General features: G+C 34.0%; 1 protein-coding gene across 1 annotated transcript in view; it reads right to left on the reverse strand.

Annotated features, from left to right (window-relative positions):
* Window positions 1-20,238, reverse strand: part of LOC123668695 (sensory neuron membrane protein 2-like) — a 137,946-nt gene that overhangs the window by 2,227 nt on the left and 115,481 nt on the right. The window contains exons 7-8 of the mRNA XM_045602397.1: window positions 2,133-2,251; window positions 1,060-1,185 (exon numbers count right to left, since the gene is read on the reverse strand). Coding sequence (XP_045458353.1) covers window positions 1,060-1,185; window positions 2,133-2,251 — 245 coding nt within the window. The remainder of the gene's footprint in view (window positions 1-1,059; window positions 1,186-2,132; window positions 2,252-20,238) is intronic.

Consider the following 20,238-nt stretch of genomic DNA (forward strand, 5'->3'; position numbering starts at 1 on the left):
CAGTATAATTTCGAAAACGTCGTGTATACATACACGTGTTGAGATGGACCACAGAGATATGTAAATTGAATTATTTTTTAATTAATTAAGTTTTTAATTTAATTTTCACGCTATCTGTTGAGTTATTATTTGGTCAAAAATTTTGTAAGACTCTTATCAGTTCAAGTCGCATGTCCTTTTTCTTTGGTATAAATGTATTCCCATTACGGTTTGAATCAGAAATATTACGTATGTCAAACTTCGGATAGGGATATGGATATGAATATTTATAGATATTATATGCTTACAGATATTCGATTTTAAATAAATCGCCAAACTACTTAGATACTACTTATTTTATTTACTATAATAATTTAATTATTAACATTTATCGTATTAGTTACTGTTACAAATTTTGAGAACGCGCACGGCTTATGTTATTTGACAGGGCAAATATAAAAACAGCACAATATGTACCTACTATAATATTTGATATCCATCTGCGATATATTTCTGTGAAATCATCTGAAAATTTTATGTCTGTTTATGTTGAGGTTATCGGTACGTTTTTATTTTGGATATCCGATAGTTTCGGTTACGGTTACGAGGCACCAAAATATCCCTAGTTTGAATCTTAATATTGGTCTTTCTTGGAATTCGGCATTCTGCAAGTAACTACAATGTGTTCTTTAATTTTAGCAGAATCAGTCAAGAAACATCCATGTTGTTTTAGCTGTAAATATAGTTGAATATCTTAGCCATAACGCATTTATAGCTAATTTAATGGCTTAAAACTATTAATCAAGTCTTTTATCTCAACAACGAATGACTCCTATACGTTAGAATAACACTCTATCTTTCAATAAAGCGGTTATTTTCTCAAAAGCAATACCATCACCGGATCCGGTGTGTACAAAATGATGCTTATCACCGGATTATTGGATCCAGTTTACCGGATTTCAATCGCTAGTTGTAGATATGTATGTCAAATTCTTTTGATTAACAAAAACAAAATACGGATAATACCGTGCATATTGTTTAGTACAGTAAGTTATACTCGTAGTATAGTAATAAGCTTACCTCTTCCACCCAAACGATAGGAGTTAGAGTCGTTCGCAGGTTCTGAGTGGCTGGTATCGAAGTAACAGGTCGCATGAATACATTGAACTGAGCCTTCTTCATACCACGAACAATGGTGCCCGTGAGCTACATAGAGACATTTTATATAAATTACTTACAATCGTCAAATATCTATTAGTCTCCTGGGGAAATCGGGGATAGAGTCGGCAACCCGCCTTCGATGATTCTGGTGTTGCAGACGTCTATAAGCTACGGTAATCGCTTACCATTAGGTGAGCCGTACACTTGTTTACCGACTTAGTTATATAAAAAAGGAGCCTACAGAATTTTTCGTGCTACTGAATAATCAAATATGAAACCACAATAACACTTAAGGCCTGGTTCACCGGTTTCGCAGATATCCCCTGTTTTACTTTTATTTGATAAAGTACAACTTTTAGATTAGAAGTAAATTGATATAAGTCGACGGTGAAAAAGAAATCTGTTGGATACTGTCAAGCATCAAATAGCATTAACGGCAATCGGCAAAACAGGCACTTAATGAAAAGTAACGTTTGAAAACAGAAGACAAAGATATACCACAACTATATCTTCATTCTCGTATTTCCGTAAAGTCGGTTAAAGATGCTAGCTCATGACTTCATAAGCAACAACAGCTTTCAATAGATACAATTATTTTAGCATTATTGTTATCTCTCATTCCGAGGCTGACACTCAGTAAATTAGGCCCTTAGAATCGGTTTCACACCAAATTTAAGATGAACAGGTTACCAATAGAAATATCTGACAGATAAAGTAGCCATTGAAGGTAAAAAACAGTAGGTAAGACTTTTATCTGCCTGGTGCCGTTATAAGTCACATAGTTTCTTATATCGGTTTGGTTAGACAAGTCATTAAACCTTGGGGCAAAACGTAACGTGTATTCCCTTGAACAGACATCACTATTCATTGTAATAAAATTATCGAATAAAGGAAAAGCATAATATTGTTCATGTAGTCAATCATGATAGAGAATTAGGTGTCGTCATTGTGCTCATTTGCTGTGCTAATTTCGAATAATCCGTGTGACTTACTGGTTCCAAGTCGACGAAAATCCTGTGGTTTTCTTCAGATGGACTGACTCCAATCACACCGTTTCTATATATGTGGTCTGCGTATAGGAAATGTGGGTAGGTCAGAACCAAAAAAGTACCTGAAACAAAAAAAAAATGTTGTTACTACTTTTAATTACGTGTCGCTGGCGGTTCCGATCACCGCACTGGCATACTTTCGTATTGTCCATACAGATGTTAGCTATGGTCTGGGTGTTTGCGCAGTCCTTGTGGGTCTCTCCACCGTGCCTCGGAGAGCACGTTAAGCCGTTGGTACCGGTTGCTATCATGTACACCTGATAACGATCGTTACTCATAATAGGGAATATATCTATCGGTGTGGGTTGCATTGTAGCAGCATGGTGGATTAAACTCTGATCTTTCTCCTACATGAGGAAAAAGGCCTATGCCAGCAGTGGAACATTACAAGCTGAAGCGTATACAGATGTTTGCCGTGGTCTGGGCGTTTGAGCTTGTATATTGCGTGTTTACGGAACCCCGTTACATGAGTAAATCCCGTTACATGAGTAGTTAAGTGTGAGGCGTGTAAGATGTTTGTTAATATTTATGAATTTCAACATTGTCGACTAATTGTAAGTCCTTTGATAACTCCTTGCACTCATTTATTTACTTCAATGAACTATCATACAACTATGTATAATTTAAGAGTCGAGTTTTCTAAAAGTGTAACAAATGAACTGTAATTTTTCTACTTTTTCATTTCCTTATATTATATAATGTTTTTGTTATGAAACGAGATTTGACGAATGCGTCAGTGAGCGTTCGCTTTAATATGCAAATATTGTCATGAAATATTGATATGAGATATGCAAACCACGTCCTTCTTTTACAGAACATGTTTATCCAACATAATGTATGTATCTCTTTTATTTTTAGATTTTACATTACGTTCATATAACTTATCAACTGTTATGGTCTATCGATAAGATCCGAATTAGGAATGATCTTCACCCATTTGTTTAACGAATCATTTTTTTTAATATCTACTTTATATTTATGTGTTATAGGTAAAGACGCATTCGTCTTAAAAATGTGAAGTTATATATTTTTTTCAATAAACAATCATAATAATAAATACTTATGTTAAACCTAGATTTGGACGGGAATCGAACCAACATTATCTATCGCAGAAAGCGGGATCACTACTAACTGAATCGACGGGCTTGTCAAAATATAACAATCGTCGTCAATTCCATTCTTTTTTATATACATATTGATACAAGTCTCGTATGGAATGGGTATCGATCGATGCGTTTTTCTATATCAAACTTTGAAACAATAGAGGATGTGAGCAAAAAATATTTTGATAAAATCAACTCTATAAATTGAACATTCCGTTCTCCGTTAAAACATTACACATCTGCAATATATATATATATATATATATATATATATATATATATATATATATATATATACTAGCTGACCGCGACACGAAGAACGGTATAGAGAATTTCGCGAGAGAAAATGTTAATTTCCTAATTATTATTGACGACTTATTGGAATACGATCGAACTATCACGGTCGATCAAGATTTCACATAAGTATATTATTATTTTTTGTGAACTTTAACTCATTTAACAATTTAAATGTTACTCAACTAATTCACGTTTAAAGTTTTGTCGATAATAATTAATGAAACATTTCCTAGTTTTTTTTTAATTTTAATTTTAATTGAGTTGTTCAGTGATCAATATTACTGGCCACGGTGTATCAGCTCATTTATTAGTTAAACACGTCTGTTACGTCACTAGCTATCCGCGGCTTAGCTCAAAAAACATACTAAAATATTACCTATATAGCTTTTAGCATTCCTCGTTAAACGGACACAAAAATAATTTTCAATTCGAACCATTAGTTCCAGAAATTAGCGCGTTTATACAAACAAACAGTTCAGCATTATATTATTAGTAGATATGTTAATCACGTCACGACGACGATCATCAAATTTAAATAGTAATCGCTATTACTATGTAAATAACAACATAACATAATAATATGTGTTATTAATTTGAATTAAGTCATAAAGATTTGGACTGTAACATACGAGTACCACTGCTGGTCATACGCCACTTTCTCTATGTAAGAGAAGAATTGGAGCTTAATCCACAATGCTGCTCCAGTGCGGATTGGTGGATATATCGTCTACTATGAGTAACGATTGCTACAAGTTTGTATGATAACAACCAGGACCGACAGCTTAGTGTGCTCTCCGAGGTACGCGGGGAGACCTGCACGGACAGACAATCAGATCGGAAATAAATGTTTGTATAAACACAGCATATTCGTGATGACATGATCGCTATTTAGGCGCCTACGAGGTCTCACTACACCAGAGCAGTTGTTGTTTGATTTGAATTAATGGGATTTAATCATACCAAGATGTTTTATATATATATATATATATATCACTAGGTCGGCAAACAAGCGTACGGCTCACCTGATGGTAAGCGATTTCCGTAGCCTATAGACCAAACGCATCGCAAGCGCGTTGCCGACCCAATCCCCAACCCCCTCAGGAGCTCTGGTCACCTTACTCACCAACAGGAACACAATACTGCTTGAAAACAGTATTATTTAGCTGTGATCTTCTGTAGGGTCGAGGTACTACCCCAGTTGGGCTGCTCCATATTTTGAGCAGGAAATTCATGCTGTGCCCTACCTCAATTGAATGTTCAGTGTAAATAGTAATATGTTCAACGTCAGTCACATTACACCACAATTATCAACGTATATTTGTGCCGCGGACGGGAGCTGCGTAGGTAGAAACTGATACGAAATCAATAATCAACGTACGTAGCTATTATATTGAAAAATGTTTTGTACCTACGTCTGTATCGAGACCGAAATACGCTTTAAGGGCTGGACAATGACAGATTGCCCTTCGTTTGAACACCTTTACGAATACATGCACACGTACACACACACATTCAAGTACCTTTGGGATGCGGGTGGACACAGTGCCCTTTTGAAGGCTCGCACCCCTGCTCTTGGATAATTAAATGCAAGGAAGATCTAAGTAATTTGTTTTTCTACCCGAGTGTACAGGTTGTTAAGACAATTATTTAATCTAAAGAAATATTTGTCATAAGTGGATAGTTTTTTGGTTAACCGTTTCTTTTGATGGATTAATTATATGTTTTCTTCAGCCGAACTTATCTCTAAAAGATATCTCTTCGAGCCAACCCATGGTGGTGAGAAGTGATGTTACAAAAATAAGACAGTTATAAATGTCATTATTATTACAGCCTATACAGTCCACTGCTGGACATAGCCCTTCACAAGTTTACGCCAAAAATAACGTGAACTCGTGTGTTTTGCCCATTGTCACCACGCTGGGCAGGCGGGTTGGTGACCGCAGTATTGGCTTTGTCGCACCGAAGACGCTGCTGCCCGTCTTCGGCCTGTGTATTTCAAAGCAAGCAGTTGGATGGTTATTCCGCCATCGGTCGGCTTCTTAAGTTCCAAGGTGGTAGTGGAACCTTGTTATCCCTTAGTCGCCTCTTACGACACCCCCATAAATGTCAACATTTTATTAAACATTCATATTTACAATTCACAACTTAACAACTAAATATTTACAGACAGTTTTGGTATAAATGATGTCCGCGTGGAATTGTGCCGAGAATGCTGGCAGCATTTATCCGTTGAATAGCTATGCCGATTCCCTGGGCAAAAGATGCACCAGTCCTCTTGTCACCAGTGGAGCCAATAAGGCGAGGAGTTATCTTATATTGCTTAAAACATTTATGTACCTACGTACATCATACATACATTAAATCTACGCTCATACATCGGGTGTAACTTCGTAGAGAAGATGACCTTGAGCTTTTTACATTATTACAATATGTGTAAAAATATAAGCATTAAAAATTTCTGTATAAAGTATATAAATAGATTTTATATGGTTATTAATATTCAAGTATAATATAAGAGCCGCAATCGATGCCGATGGCGTCACGCTAGGTGCTGTCTGAAAGTCGTCGCTGTAGCCGCTTAGTGCCCTCTTCAGATAACTGTCTTTCACTCTATATTAAGTAGTCATTTACTTTGGTCTTGAGACATTATTTTTATTTATTTATCGTTGTTTCGTTAAATAAATATTTATTCTGTCATTTATATATTTTTTTAATTCCTTTATTTCTACTTTTTGAGTAAAACTACTTTGTTTTTTATTATAATATTTAATAATTAAGGATATATTTTATAAAATATCCTTAAAATTTAACTAAAATTTTAAGGATTTATACAGTATAATATATAAGAGTAATGATAAACGTTGAAAGCTAATTTCAGAGGATCGTTTCATTAAAACGAGTGAGATCGCGGTAAACACGACCGACACGCCCAACTTTTCATTTCTATTTTGTGAAACTTCCACGCGTTAACAAGTCGAAGTATTAGTTTCGTATCCAATTAAAGTTATCCAAAAAACGTTCAAATATTTGCGCTGTATGTGTACGTGCAATGTTTTTTGGCGTTTTTAATAAAATACTGTTGATGGTTTAAAAAAAATAAAACTTTTAAGTTTTATAAGATGCGATTTCCTTTAAATATGTAGGAAGGGAAAATTTTGTTTGGGTACGCACAAAGATAACGTCATTACGAGTATGAAATTACAAATAAAATATCCCGCCTACAATGCATAATATCGTGATACGTCGACGGATACAAAAAATCTTAACCTGTAAGATTATAAATATAATTATTATTTTCTTAACTTATCGTTGCTTATCCTCTGACAAGAGTTTTGTGCATTTCTTATTTACGTATTTTTTATTGAAATATTCACAATACAGTCATAAATGATAACGGCATGTTTGTAAAATACGTGTCAAAAATACAAATGGTTTTTTTTTGGTTCTTTTCATTGTCCAGTTTATCATATTTATATCAAAATAATATTAATTAAAAAAAAAAAAAACAGAATTTCTGAAATTCTTTTATGCAATACGAAATGTAGCTGAAAAACTCAAGTCTTTGATTAATTATATTTTTGACGCCACGAGGCAAAATGAGGCCTGAGTTTTAAAATGGAAACTTTCTCCTAGCTCATCGTCATTGTATTTTGGATGCAGTCAGGTAAATTAAGTTCTACAGCGATAGAGGGTGCGCGTCGGGGTGGCTGGGGCGTTGCCTCACCCCCTGAACGAACACGAACGCTGCCTACCTCGATCACTATTTATAACTACCCGGTCAACTTGTGCATTGTTCTGTTATTCAATTGTATGCAACATCAAAATATTGAAAATGTTATTTAATAACTGATGTTTAGGTACCGTAGAGAACAAATATCCGACAGGAAATGCTGCTTTGTACTTCACGTTTATTATTTATAAGCTTATTTTTGTATATTTATATTTACATAGTTACATTTTTAAATTGTTTGTTACATACTCGTACCTACTACTACTATGAACAATATTAAACATTTTTGCTGGCTAAATTTGACGGTTTAAATAATATCTAAAGTGCGTTATTATTTTTAAAATGCAAATACACTGAATTCGGTAGGCGTTCCAATGATTCAACTTGTATACATATATAACCGGCGAGTAACGGTATAAATAAAATATAATTGAAAACTATTGTAAAGGTTAGTACATATTTAGTGCATAGAGTCATTGCGACTGATTATTATATCATTTGTGATCTTGATATTTTGAGCACAAGTCACTCTATTGTCAAACAAAGCATTTTTTATTAATTTTTTTACATATTAGTGTACTGAAGCGCGGTTGTGGAAATTCCTCGCAAGAGAATTCATTCCATTTTGTATTCAGTAACATTGTATTGAAATAGTTTTAAAAGAGAAAGTATCGCTGGCATTTCTCGGTTGGATTTGCATTCCGATCTCGAGGTAAATTTTAAAAGGAACATACACGAAGGACTCATAAAATGGCGATATAAAAGAAGTCCTGCGTAAGCTTTTCTAAACTGTATATTTTAAGTTTGATAACATTGTAAGCATTTCGTATTATCATCATCATCATCATTACAGCCTATCACAGTCCACTGCTGGACATGTCATAGGTAACTGCCGACTGATGTGTAAGCTGGCTAATTTTGGAAGATTACTTCCACGGACGCACTTTTATGTTATTTATATTGATGATTATTTCATTAAAACAGGTAAATTACTTTTGTATGAAAAACAAATGAAATCACCGATCGACTTAGTCTCTGCTTCTCAATGTCTCGCGCGTGTCCCCCTTTTTTGGCTGTTCCTATATCTCCAATTAAAACCTACCTATTGTCGGTTTTTGACGCAACCACTATGGAGCTCACCTAAAAATTCTACATCTAGTAAGCAAAACTAGAGACAGGTAGAATATTGAATCTGGTCGTTAGTGGTAATGTAGCATTCCCGAAGAAATAATATTTAAAATAGGGCAAGTAGTTTTTAAGTTTATTTATTTTTGCTACGGTAATAAGATTACAAAGCAGCACAGTCGAGTCACTTACTGGAAAGAAGCAAACAAGAAAGAAAACTTGACATTCCTTAAAAGATATTTTAAATTTTGAATTTAGAATTAGAAATTAGAATTTGAAATTAGAATTTCGCGACATGGAAAACAAAGTGCTCTTATGTGAAACATTATTACTCGATGGAGGTACATGAAATGAATATCGTTTATGATATGAGTGAAAATTTCAATGAAATGGAATGACAGATCTGATTCGAGGGTTACTTAAGGTCAAACAAATCGTAATTATTTCCTCTTCATTATAGCAATAGTCGAGTATTAATACGATTGTAAACAACTGTATGAAATATTCATTTTAATTAGTTAATTAAAAAACCGGCTCCAACTAATGTGACATCAGCTTCCTGATGGGGCTTTATAAAGGAAAATAATCAATTTTATGTTAAAACTAGTTTTGCCCCGCGGTTTCAGCCGTGTTAGTTTTAGGAGAAAAAAACGCGCAAATATTATATAGTTTACAGCCTATTTCGGTTAATGGACTATCCAAAACAATTTTTTAATTTTATTTCTAAAAGTAGTTCCTGAAATTATCACGTTCAAACAGAATCGTTAGATTTTTAATGTTAGTGTAGATAATTGAACAGATAGTAATTATAGGTAAGTGCTATGAACAAGAAGAGTGACACGCATTAGCGTTACGTAATGTGTTTACCTACTTTTGTAACACGTGAACTGAACTAAACGAATGATTACGACAAAGACTGACATCGATTACATTTAAATAGAATTTCATTATTAAAAACAAACGAATATTCAGAGCTATACGTAACTTTTAATTATGGTTTCTCTTTGTTTGGGTAAAACAGTAATTACGTTCAGTATATCAGTAAAATTTTTAGGTTTAAATATTGAAAGTATGGTCATAGGACGAAGTGCCACGAAGAGAAAAAAAAATCCTCATTTCAAGTTGATGTCGACATAAGTTAGAACATAACCAACTATTTCAATGGGACGCTATTCCAAAACTGTAACAAGGCGAGTCACGAAACTGCTGTGTACTGGAAACTGTTTGTATCACTAATGATATGTTCACTTGACAGCGACAAACATTGGCCATTAATATACGTTGCGTGTACCATGTATATATTGAGTTGCAGGTTGTTAAAGCCATCGTTAGACTTAGGCCAGATCATGTAAATATGTCATTAGTAGTAAACTAATCGTGATGGCTGGAATGCTAAATTTATTAAAATTATTTTTGATTTTTCTTTCTTTTTTATTCAATCTATTTCATTAATTTCCATCTGTTCTGGTTAGAGGCTATAAAACTCGTAATAGTTTCTTCGTAATGAGACAATACCAGGTTATGTTGACGGAAACGTTAAAAATACGGATAAAGTAAGATGAAATATCCAGCATATCTCAAATGATAGATCACTCACAAACTCCGGTACATCCAGTGGCGTTGTTCTCATAAATGGTAAACCTGATGACAGAGATTGCGGACGTTTCCTTGGTACACTCTCACGCTGTGGTTTAATAACTTCCGAAAAAATTGGCAACAATCTGATGGAACAGGTCAAGTTTTTAATGTTTCGTCGTCCACAATTTCAGAAATAAAAAGCATACGTTAATAGATAATTCAACTCTTAGAAGCTTCTTTAACCCATGTCTTCGTATAAATATAAATAAATATCTACACAAAAATTACGGTGTACGGCCTTTTCGACTAAAAGTACAATGACTAAAAGGCTCAAAAGTTACAAGATTTTTCTATAGCGATTTTTCTCAGAAATTAGTTGCGGTACACAACAATATTAAGAATTTTTATGTCAATATTTATGTTGTTTATTAGCCAGCGACTTCGCGTTTATCGAATCGTCGGTCAGCTTCAATTCAATTCTTCTATTTCAAGTCGGTATTAATGTAATTTATTTTTAATACACAAGAGAACTAGGTCTGGAGCTCAATAGACTCATCAATATCGACCAATGTCGATAAAACAAAACTTAATGTTTTCTAATGATAATGCTCGTGTACAATATCGTAATTAAATTATAATAATCCTAATAAGCGAACTATTTTTATGATGACCATTATATGCATACAGGACATATGTTCATCTTAATAATTTATTAGAATATATACATATGACGCCGCGTTGGCGCAATGGTCACAGCTATGGATTGTGCCTGTTGCGCTGGCGGTTACGGGTTCAATTCCCGCTCACGACAAACATTTGTATTGGCCATACAGGTGTTTGCCGTGATCTGGGTGTTTGTCCAGTCCTTGTGGGTCTCCGCACCGTGCCTCGGGAGCACGTTAAGCCGTCGGTCCCGGTTGTTATCGTGTACACCTGATAGCGATCGTTACTCATAGTAGGGAATATATGCGCCGACCCGCATTGTAGCAGCGTGGTGGATTAAGCTCTGATCCTTCTCCTACATGGGGAAAGAGGCCTATGCCCAGTAGTGGGATATTACAGCCTGAAGCGTATACATATGACATCTGCAATGTGACGCTGATGTCATTGGATTCATATCTTTTCATAAAATTATTGCTTACTTTATAACACAACACCAATTATTGTCATGAAATTAGTACCTAATAGTGATCTATTGTATATGCATTGTCTATTTCGGATACAGATGTATCAATATCACGCTTATCACGCCGGAAATACTAGTGAATAGTGACATGAGTGACAGGTAATACAGAGCGTGTTGCAATATGTACCTACATATACTTAACCATAGATTGACGTATATTTACTAGTATCGTTGATTATTTAGACAATGCTAGTTTTCATTATATTCTGTTAGCCTTTTTACCCGACTGCCAAGGAAGGGTTATGTTTTTCGCGCGTATCTTGTATGTATGTATGTATGTTTGTATGTAATATTCTTTACTACCTCATATTTTCAGAACCACTGAACGGATTTACATAATTGAGGTATCGTTAGGTTCGTCTTAGCTGCCCAAGTGTTCTTAGATAGGTGACATTAAAAAAAATCAAACATGGCGGCTGCGCGAAGCCATTGTAGTTAATGAAAAAAAATTTTTTTTCTCGAATACTACAATATGGATATCAAATTGAAGGGCACAATACAAGGATTTTAAAAAGATATATCATGATTATTATTCCCGTAATACGAATAAAGAAATACAATATTAAAGTTTAAATAATTGTGTTTGCTCGCAAACGAAAAAAAAAACCGACTTCAATTACATCGACGAGTAATACAACGTAGATCGACGAAAAAACAGTCAAGTAACAACGCATTATCAAAGATTACTCAAAAAGTAGTTATCAGATCTCGATGAAATTTAAATGTGACCACATGATAAACATCGGCTTTCGATTAAATTAAAAATCATTAAAATCGGTACACCTAATAAAAAGTTATTGCGGATTTTCAAGAAGTTCCCTCGATTTCTCTGAGATCCCATCATCAGATCGTGGTTTCCTTATCATAGTACTAAACTAGGGATATCTTCTTTCCAACAAAAAAAGAATTATCAAAATCGGTACACCTAGTAAAAAGTTATTGCGGATTTTCAAGAGTTTCCCTCGATTTCTCTAGGATCCCATCATCAGATCCTGGTTTCCTTATCATGGTACTAAACTTGGGATATCTCCTTTCTAACAAAAAAAGAATTATCAAAATCGGTGCATCCAGTAGAAAGTTATGCGGTATAATACAATGTAGGTCGACGAAAAAAGCGTCAAGTAAAAACGCATTATTAGATATAGCTCGAAAAGTAGTTGTTAGATCTCAAATAAATTTAAATGGGACCAATTGGCACACACCACCTTTCGATTAAAAGAAAATTTATCGAAATCGCTCCACCCAGTAAAAAGTTCTGATGTAACATACATAAAAAAAAAAAAAAAAAAAAAAAAAAAAAAAAAAAAAAAAAAAAAAAAAATACAGTCGAATTGAGAACCTCCTCCTTTTTTGGAAGTCGGTTAAAAATGTGGGCTTTGCTCTTTCCCACGCCTATGCCATGCCAAACTCGCCTCCTAGGCGACGATCAACTTCGGGTTGAAGCCTTTCTAATAAAATACAATGGTTAAAAAAAACATACAATTAAAATTACAAATAAAAATTAATAAATGTCACACCAATTTACAATTACATTAATAAAATCAATAACAAATACATAATACCAAATACAAACAAATAATTTTAATAAGAATTTCATTATATAAAAACTAATAGTTGTTGACTTAAGCAGTCACCTATCTGTTAAAGGTCAGGCTTACGTTGCTTTAAGCAGAGTGAGATCTTTCTCCGGGCTTGCTATCAGTTCTCTTGACCCTAAAAAAATACTTAATCAACCACATGATGTAAACTGTTTTATGAACCGATTACGTAATTTGGCTGACTAAAAAGACATAAATAAAATAATAATTAAAAAAAAAAAAAAAAACCCGCCTGCGTGAAGAACAACTAATAGAAAATCAACTGAAAAAGCTGGGACAAGATAAAAATTCAATATGCACACAAAGTCAGCGAAATAAATAGAAACAATATCAAACATTTTGTGCTGTACATTTAAAATATATTAATACGGTAGTCCTTCGAAACCTTATGCAACGTCGTACATAACATGCAGTCGGAGACAAAATGTTTGATATTGTTTCTATTTATTTCGCTGACTTTGTCTGCATATTGAATTTTTATCTTGTCCCAGCTTTTTCAGTTGATTTTCTATTAGTTGTTCTTCACGCAGGCGGGTTTTTTGTTTTTTTAAATTATTATTTTATTATTCTTCTATTCAGATCTATATTCTGAATCGGTGAAAAACGAATATATTAAAATCAAAATAAAACTTATACATTTTCATGCAGTAATTTTTTGGTTTATGATTTTTTCTTTTTGCGTATTTAACTAAGATTTTTTTGTTATTACAGCCTTCACGTTTCAGCCTGTAACATTCTATGCTGAGTATAGGCTTCTTTCTCCGTGTCATTCGCCATCGCTTCAGCCTATCGAAGTACACTGCTGGACATAGGCCTTCATAAGTTTGCGCCAAAAATGGCGTGAAGTCTTATGTGTTGCCCATAGTCACCACGCTGGGCAGGCGGGTTAGTGACCGTAGGGCTGGCTTTGTCACACCGAAGACGCTGTATCCTTACTGAGAAATAAATGGTAAACCTATGTTCTTAACCGCACTGTGTTAGGCTCTGTGAGGAAATCAGAGTTAAGTTTAGCTGTATATCCTTTCTTAAGTTTTATATGTGATCAAGTATTAATTTTAATTCTATGCGATATTTTTTTTTACAATTCAACCTTTCTCTTACTTTTTTCATTGCATTTGAAAAGTCACATGTTTAATATGCATAAATTAATTCAGTGTTATAACATTTGGTTTTTTTTTTAAATTTATTTTGGATAAAAAACTGCCATTCAATAGATTTCGATTCACAAATGTATTTGTAAGAGTCTCCAACATTGTCAATATTCATTGACCCAAAAGGAAAGTAGCAGGTATTAAATTTCAGTGTTCAAAGGACTAAGTCAATATTATTAACTATTAATAATTATTTAAATTATATTATTTATTATTATATATTATAATATATATATATATATATATATATATATATATATATATATATATATATATATATATATATATATATATATATATATATATATATTATTTATTAAAATATTATTATTTATTATTATTATTAAAGCATTATTATTATTATTAACACATCATTAAGAATATTTTACACCACCATCCCCATTAAATCAGTTCGTTCGAGACTGCAGTAGCGTATATAGGAACGGACACTTTGAACACAGCTTCAGTCTATGAATAAATTTACTTGTTGATATCGTCGAGTAGCAAGCCAATCCGCTCGGACGATCTGATACCCAATTATCTCATTTCGGGACAAAGTTGCACGGATAGAAATAAGTTGCAAAGATACACACAAGTTGCACGAAAACAAATATTTGTCCAAGTTCAAGGCCGGTTACACGAGAAATGTTGTTGACATTTAAGGGTTTTGTTTAGCGTTGTTTTTTTTTATTTACTGAATGAGTGATCTGTACACAAATGGTGTTAAATTATATACGAATACTTTGTAATGATATTAATAGTAATAATTGTATTTGCTGGCAAACGGAAAAAACCGACTTACATCGACAAGTAATACAACGTAGGTAGACGAAAAAATAGTCAAATAGCATTATCAAAGATTAGTCCAAAAGTTGTAATCAGATCTCCAAGAAATTTAAATGTGACCACATGATGAACACCGGCTTTCGATTAAATTAAAAATCATCAAAATCGGTACACCCAGTAAAAAGTTATGCGGTTTTTCGAGGGTTTCCCCTCGATTTCTCTGGGATCCCATCATCAGATCCTGGTTTCCTTATCAGGGTACCACACTTAGGATATCTCATTTCCAAGAAGAATTATCAAAATCGGTTCATAAACGACGTAGTTATCCCCGAACATACATTAAAATATATACATATTTATACGGTCGAATTGAGTCATCCCTCCCTTTTTTGAAGTTGATTAAAAAACTGGTGGTTTCCCTTTTATATATCATAATAGCTTTAACGAAATTAAATAACAAAAATATAAAAAGTAAATTTTGAATAATTTTTAAGACAGCACAGCAGGAAATATCCTGCTTCAAATCTGGAGCAGCCCGACTGGGGAAGTACCTCGACCTAACAGAAGATCACAGCTAAATAATACTGCTTTCAAGCAGTGTTGTGTTCCTGTGGTGAGTAAGGTGACCAGAGCTCCTGGGGGGATTGGGGACATGTTCGACAATGTGCGATGCTTCTAGTGTTTCAGACAGGTGAGCCGTACGCTTGTTTGATGACCTAGTTATATATATATAAAAAGTATTTGTTTCTTGACTATGTTTTGCTTTTTTCATGGTATTTTGCTAATTTAATGCTATTGACCTTTCACAAATTATTTAATTTTGAGGCTAAGTTCACCGAGTGCGCTGGTTTACTAACAAATCTAAAATCGTATTTCTAGTTGTAATTATTTTGATGTCATGCTACTAACCTTCTTTGTATGTGTATTTATAATACTCGTATGTGTTGTGTGTTGCATGTCATCGTCCAATGGCCTCGCTAAGTTACGTGTGTCGAATAATAAACAGATTTTTGCACTGTGTTAACTGAGATTGTAATATGAATAATATGATACTAACTTTTTTACACACTTTTAGTGTTTTATTTAAATCTTTAATACATTAAAATATACTATAGGAAATTAAAATGATAAAAAATAATTTGTGTAATATAGTTAAGTTGTCGAATTTAAAAATAATTAATTATATGAGTTTTCTTTAGTTTGTCTAAACATAATTTTTAACTTAATTTTTTGATTTTATTTCTGAATATATTACAACAACTCTACTCGTACTTCTTTCATAGGGATTTATATTTTGTATTTTTAGCTTCATTTTATACAGACCTTGTCTTAACAATAATGAACACACAAATGTAATGTTTAGCGTAAGCGTTGTTCGCGTAAATAATAATAATAATAATAATAATAATAATGATTTATTTATTCACTCCTTTGAACAAAACAATTTACAGTACGTTAAGTATTCACATTTTAAACAGAAACATATACAAGTTAACGTTGGCAGCCATAATAGTATAAACTGTGATACAGCTGCCTGCGTCTTCCACTGTGAGATATGAGACATAGCAAACATTACGTACATAACAGGTGCAAATCTACTTGAGAAATATTATAAAAATAGTATTTAAACAATATTGTCTTTCTTTTTTGGGGGTAATAAAGTGTGTGCGGGTGTGCTCATTTTTACTCCATATCTATATGTGTGTGTGTGTGTGTATGAGTGTGGGTGTGTGTGTGTGTGTGTGTGTGTGTATTTGTGTGTGTGTGTGTGTGTGTGTGTGTGTTTGTGTTCATGTGTATACGTGTGAGCGTGCGTGTGCGCATGTGTGTTAGACGAAACTTTTTTTTTTTTTTTTTTTTTTTTTTTTTTTTTTTTTTTTTTTTAATAATGAATTACATTTTCAGTCTCAACAAAATCAAGTGATTGAAGCCAGCCGCGAATTACTTTTTTACAGTGCATTGTTTTAAGGGGAAAAATATTGTTCACTTTATTTGCATTATTATAGAGGTGAGCGCCAATGATATAAAATTGCTGTTTTGCAAGAGATGTATTATGTGACGGTATTGTACACACCCTACTTCTGTTGCGCTTTTGAGAGGGATTATATATTAAACTTTTGTGCTTACGAAGTATTGACTGCATGATGAATATCTGCCTGACAGTGAGAACAGAACATTCACGATATAGGAGTGCTGTGGAATATCTTCGTGGTCTTTTAGACAAAACTTTGAGAATTGCACGCTGCGCACGCTCCAGTGGTAGCAGCGTAGTAATATTAGTGCCTCCCCATGCGACAACACAATACTGAAGCAAGGTCTGAACAAGTGCATAATAAACATTCATTAGTATGTCACGGTCTGCAGACATCCTAAGTTTATAGAAAATAGGAATCAATTTTCTTACACGTGCTGTTAAAGCCTGAACATGTAGGGACCAGTTGAGATGTTTATCTATAATAATACCAAGATATTTTGTACTGGGTGTAGAAGTTAAGCTGGGACAGTGACATTCACAATCGTCGTCTGACTTATCACAATGATGAGCTCTTATACAAAAATCACTTGAGGGCTGGGTATTTGCACGTAGTGAAAAAGTCATATATGTGGTCTTATTCAGATTAAGAGTCAGCAAGCTATCATCTAAATATTTTATAATTTGTTTCAATGCATTTTCTGTGTGATTGTGTACCTCTGCCCAGTCTTTCCCATGTAGAATCAGCGCTGTATCATCTGCGTAGGTAATTATTTCACAGTTAGTTAATCGCAGACCACACAAACTGTTAATGTAAACCAAAAACAATGTCGGACCAAGGACACTGCCCTGTGGGACTCCATATGTTAACTTAGTGTCACCACTGGTGCAATTTCCTATTTTGACACATTGGGTACGATTCGAAAGGTAATCACGAAAAATATCCAATGCAGTTCCACGTATTCCAATTGACTCCAGCCTTTCCAAGAGTAATGGTATAGACACAGTATCGAACGCCTTAGATAAATCTATAAAGACTCCCAGGACTTTATTTCTATTATCTAGGTGCTTGACAACAGTCTCAGTGAGTTTTAAGGTAGCGTCTTCAGTAGATTTACCCTTTACAAAACCATATTGATTATCGGCAATGGCATTAGTTTTATGTAAAAATTTGATAAGCCTGTTATTTAGAAGTTTTTCTAGTATTTTTGAGACTGTTGTCAGCACTGAAATTGGTCTATAGTTACCAACACTATCTTTGACGCCATTTTTGTGGATGGGATGCACCAAAGCTCTTTTTAAAATGTCTGGAAAAGTTCCCGTGGCAAAGCATTGATTAAAAATGTGCGTCAAGGGACGAATAATATATATCTTTGATAATTTGATAACTTGAGTTGAAATTTCATCCACACCTGTAGCGCAGTTATTTTTAAGGTTGTTAATAATGGTCTCAACCTCACTCTGATCCACGTCAAATAAAGCCATTGAGTCAATCTGAGAGAGTTGCGCGGTTGTTTTCACTGCGTTAGGAAGGCAATTAGGTCTTTTAGATAGTATTTCATCCGCAAGAGCCTTGCCTATTTCTGCAAAATAATTATTTACTAAGTTAAGTGAAATATGAGGGTCCTCATCAAGACTTAACAATTCTGTTGGGGCTGATTGTGGATTCCTCAGATTGACTACTCTATTTATAGTATCCCACATGCCTTTAGGATTAGTTTTATTTTTCTTAAATTCTTCTGCTTCATATTCAGTTTTTAATTTTTTTAAAAGGTTATTACAAAAGTTACGGTATCTGGTGTATGTGAGTTTTAGTATAGCATTAGCACTGTTTTGTTTTGCTTTTTTGTGTAGTTTATCACGATTTCTAATACAACGTATAAGGCCTGGTGTAAGCCACGGCTTAATAGCACGCAATCGATGTGGGACGTGTATTAACTTGGAGTGTTTATAAATGGCGTTCGACACTAAATGTATAAAAACATTAGCTCCCTGATTCGCATTTTTAGCTTCGTACACTTGATTAAAATTTGTACAGGATAACTCGTGTAACAAACTAGGGTAATCTATCCTTCTGATAGTAGCTTTAGCCTGACTTCTTTTTATATTGCATTCCAGGACAAATACCGTAGGAGCATGATCGGTTATCAGAGAATCGAGAATAAAAGTCTTGGAATATCTGTCTGACCTCAATAAAACATGGTCAAGACAACTGTCCAAACGAGTTGGAAGTTCATGCGTTGGTATCAGACCATAAGATGCAATAAGGTCCAAATATTTATGTCGGTTCGAATCAGTGCTATTTGAGGCAATATTTACATTAATATCTCCAACCAGAACAACCGATCTTTCTGATGCTAAGGACGTCAAACACTTATCCAAACCATCACAAAAATTATCTATATTAGTATATGAAGGGGATCTATATACTGCTAAAATAACAATTCCGTTGGAGATAGTCACGATTAAACTATTTGCATCTCCAATATTAGTTTCAAGCTTACAACTATGTTTCAGATTTGATTTTACATATACGACAACGCCATCGTTCTGTTTTAGATAAGTTGAAACATAGGACACATACCCTGATAGCACTGGAGTTGTTGACATTTTACTTATCCAGCACTCTGTCAACACAAGAACATCACATGATATGGGGATTCTTTCCAAAAGGACAGTAAAATCATCAAAGTTACATGCTATGCTGCGGATATTCATATGCATAACTGAAATAAAACTTCGAGGGGAACTAATGTAATCAGTTATGTCTTCTGGACTACATATTATAGACTTCGATACACGAAAACAATCAATGTCTCTGGATATATTTGCTATCTGATCAGCCATTGGAAATGATAGTAATCCCTTGTGCATTTATGGCACAAAACTGTTGCGGCAGATAAAGATTATGTAATGTAGCGAGAATTATACAGTTGTGTATGTTGCTAGAGAAGACTGAGAGGCGGTGTGTAGTTTGTTGGTAGGAAAGACTGCTCTGCCAGATAAAGATTGTGTGTTGTGTTGAAATTATGTTGCTGTGTGTGTTGGTGGACATAATTGTACTGATTGGATGGACGAGTGTGATTAGATGAACGGTGATTGTGTATTTTAGTAGGAGGATATGTTTAGTGAACATAAACAAGATACAACTCTTATTTAAGGACCCCATACATGACCGTAATATGTAAGAAAGACAAATTTCAAAATTTGTTGTTATATAAAGTAACAAAACGACATTAATGATTTTTGATACCAAGCAATTAAATATAAACAAAAATACGAAAAAAGTAACGTAGACTATTAATATGTAGCAAAAATTATTACACAAAAAACAATAGCGTTGTGGGCTTTGGATAATAGGCAGTCATTTATTATTTTGGTGAAGCAGCTTACTCAAGTCAGCTACAGCATCGATGCGACGGCTTGGTGCACCTTCCTCTTTGCGCAAGAAAATCTTCCCATGAGCAGTCCAGCAATATTTATATCCGTGCTCTTTACTAAAGTGACGAGTGTGGAAGTATAG

Source organism: Melitaea cinxia, chromosome Z (assembly GCF_905220565.1).
Source record: "Melitaea cinxia chromosome Z, ilMelCinx1.1, whole genome shotgun sequence".
In the NCBI taxonomy this organism is placed as follows: domain Eukaryota; kingdom Metazoa; phylum Arthropoda; class Insecta; order Lepidoptera; family Nymphalidae; genus Melitaea; species Melitaea cinxia.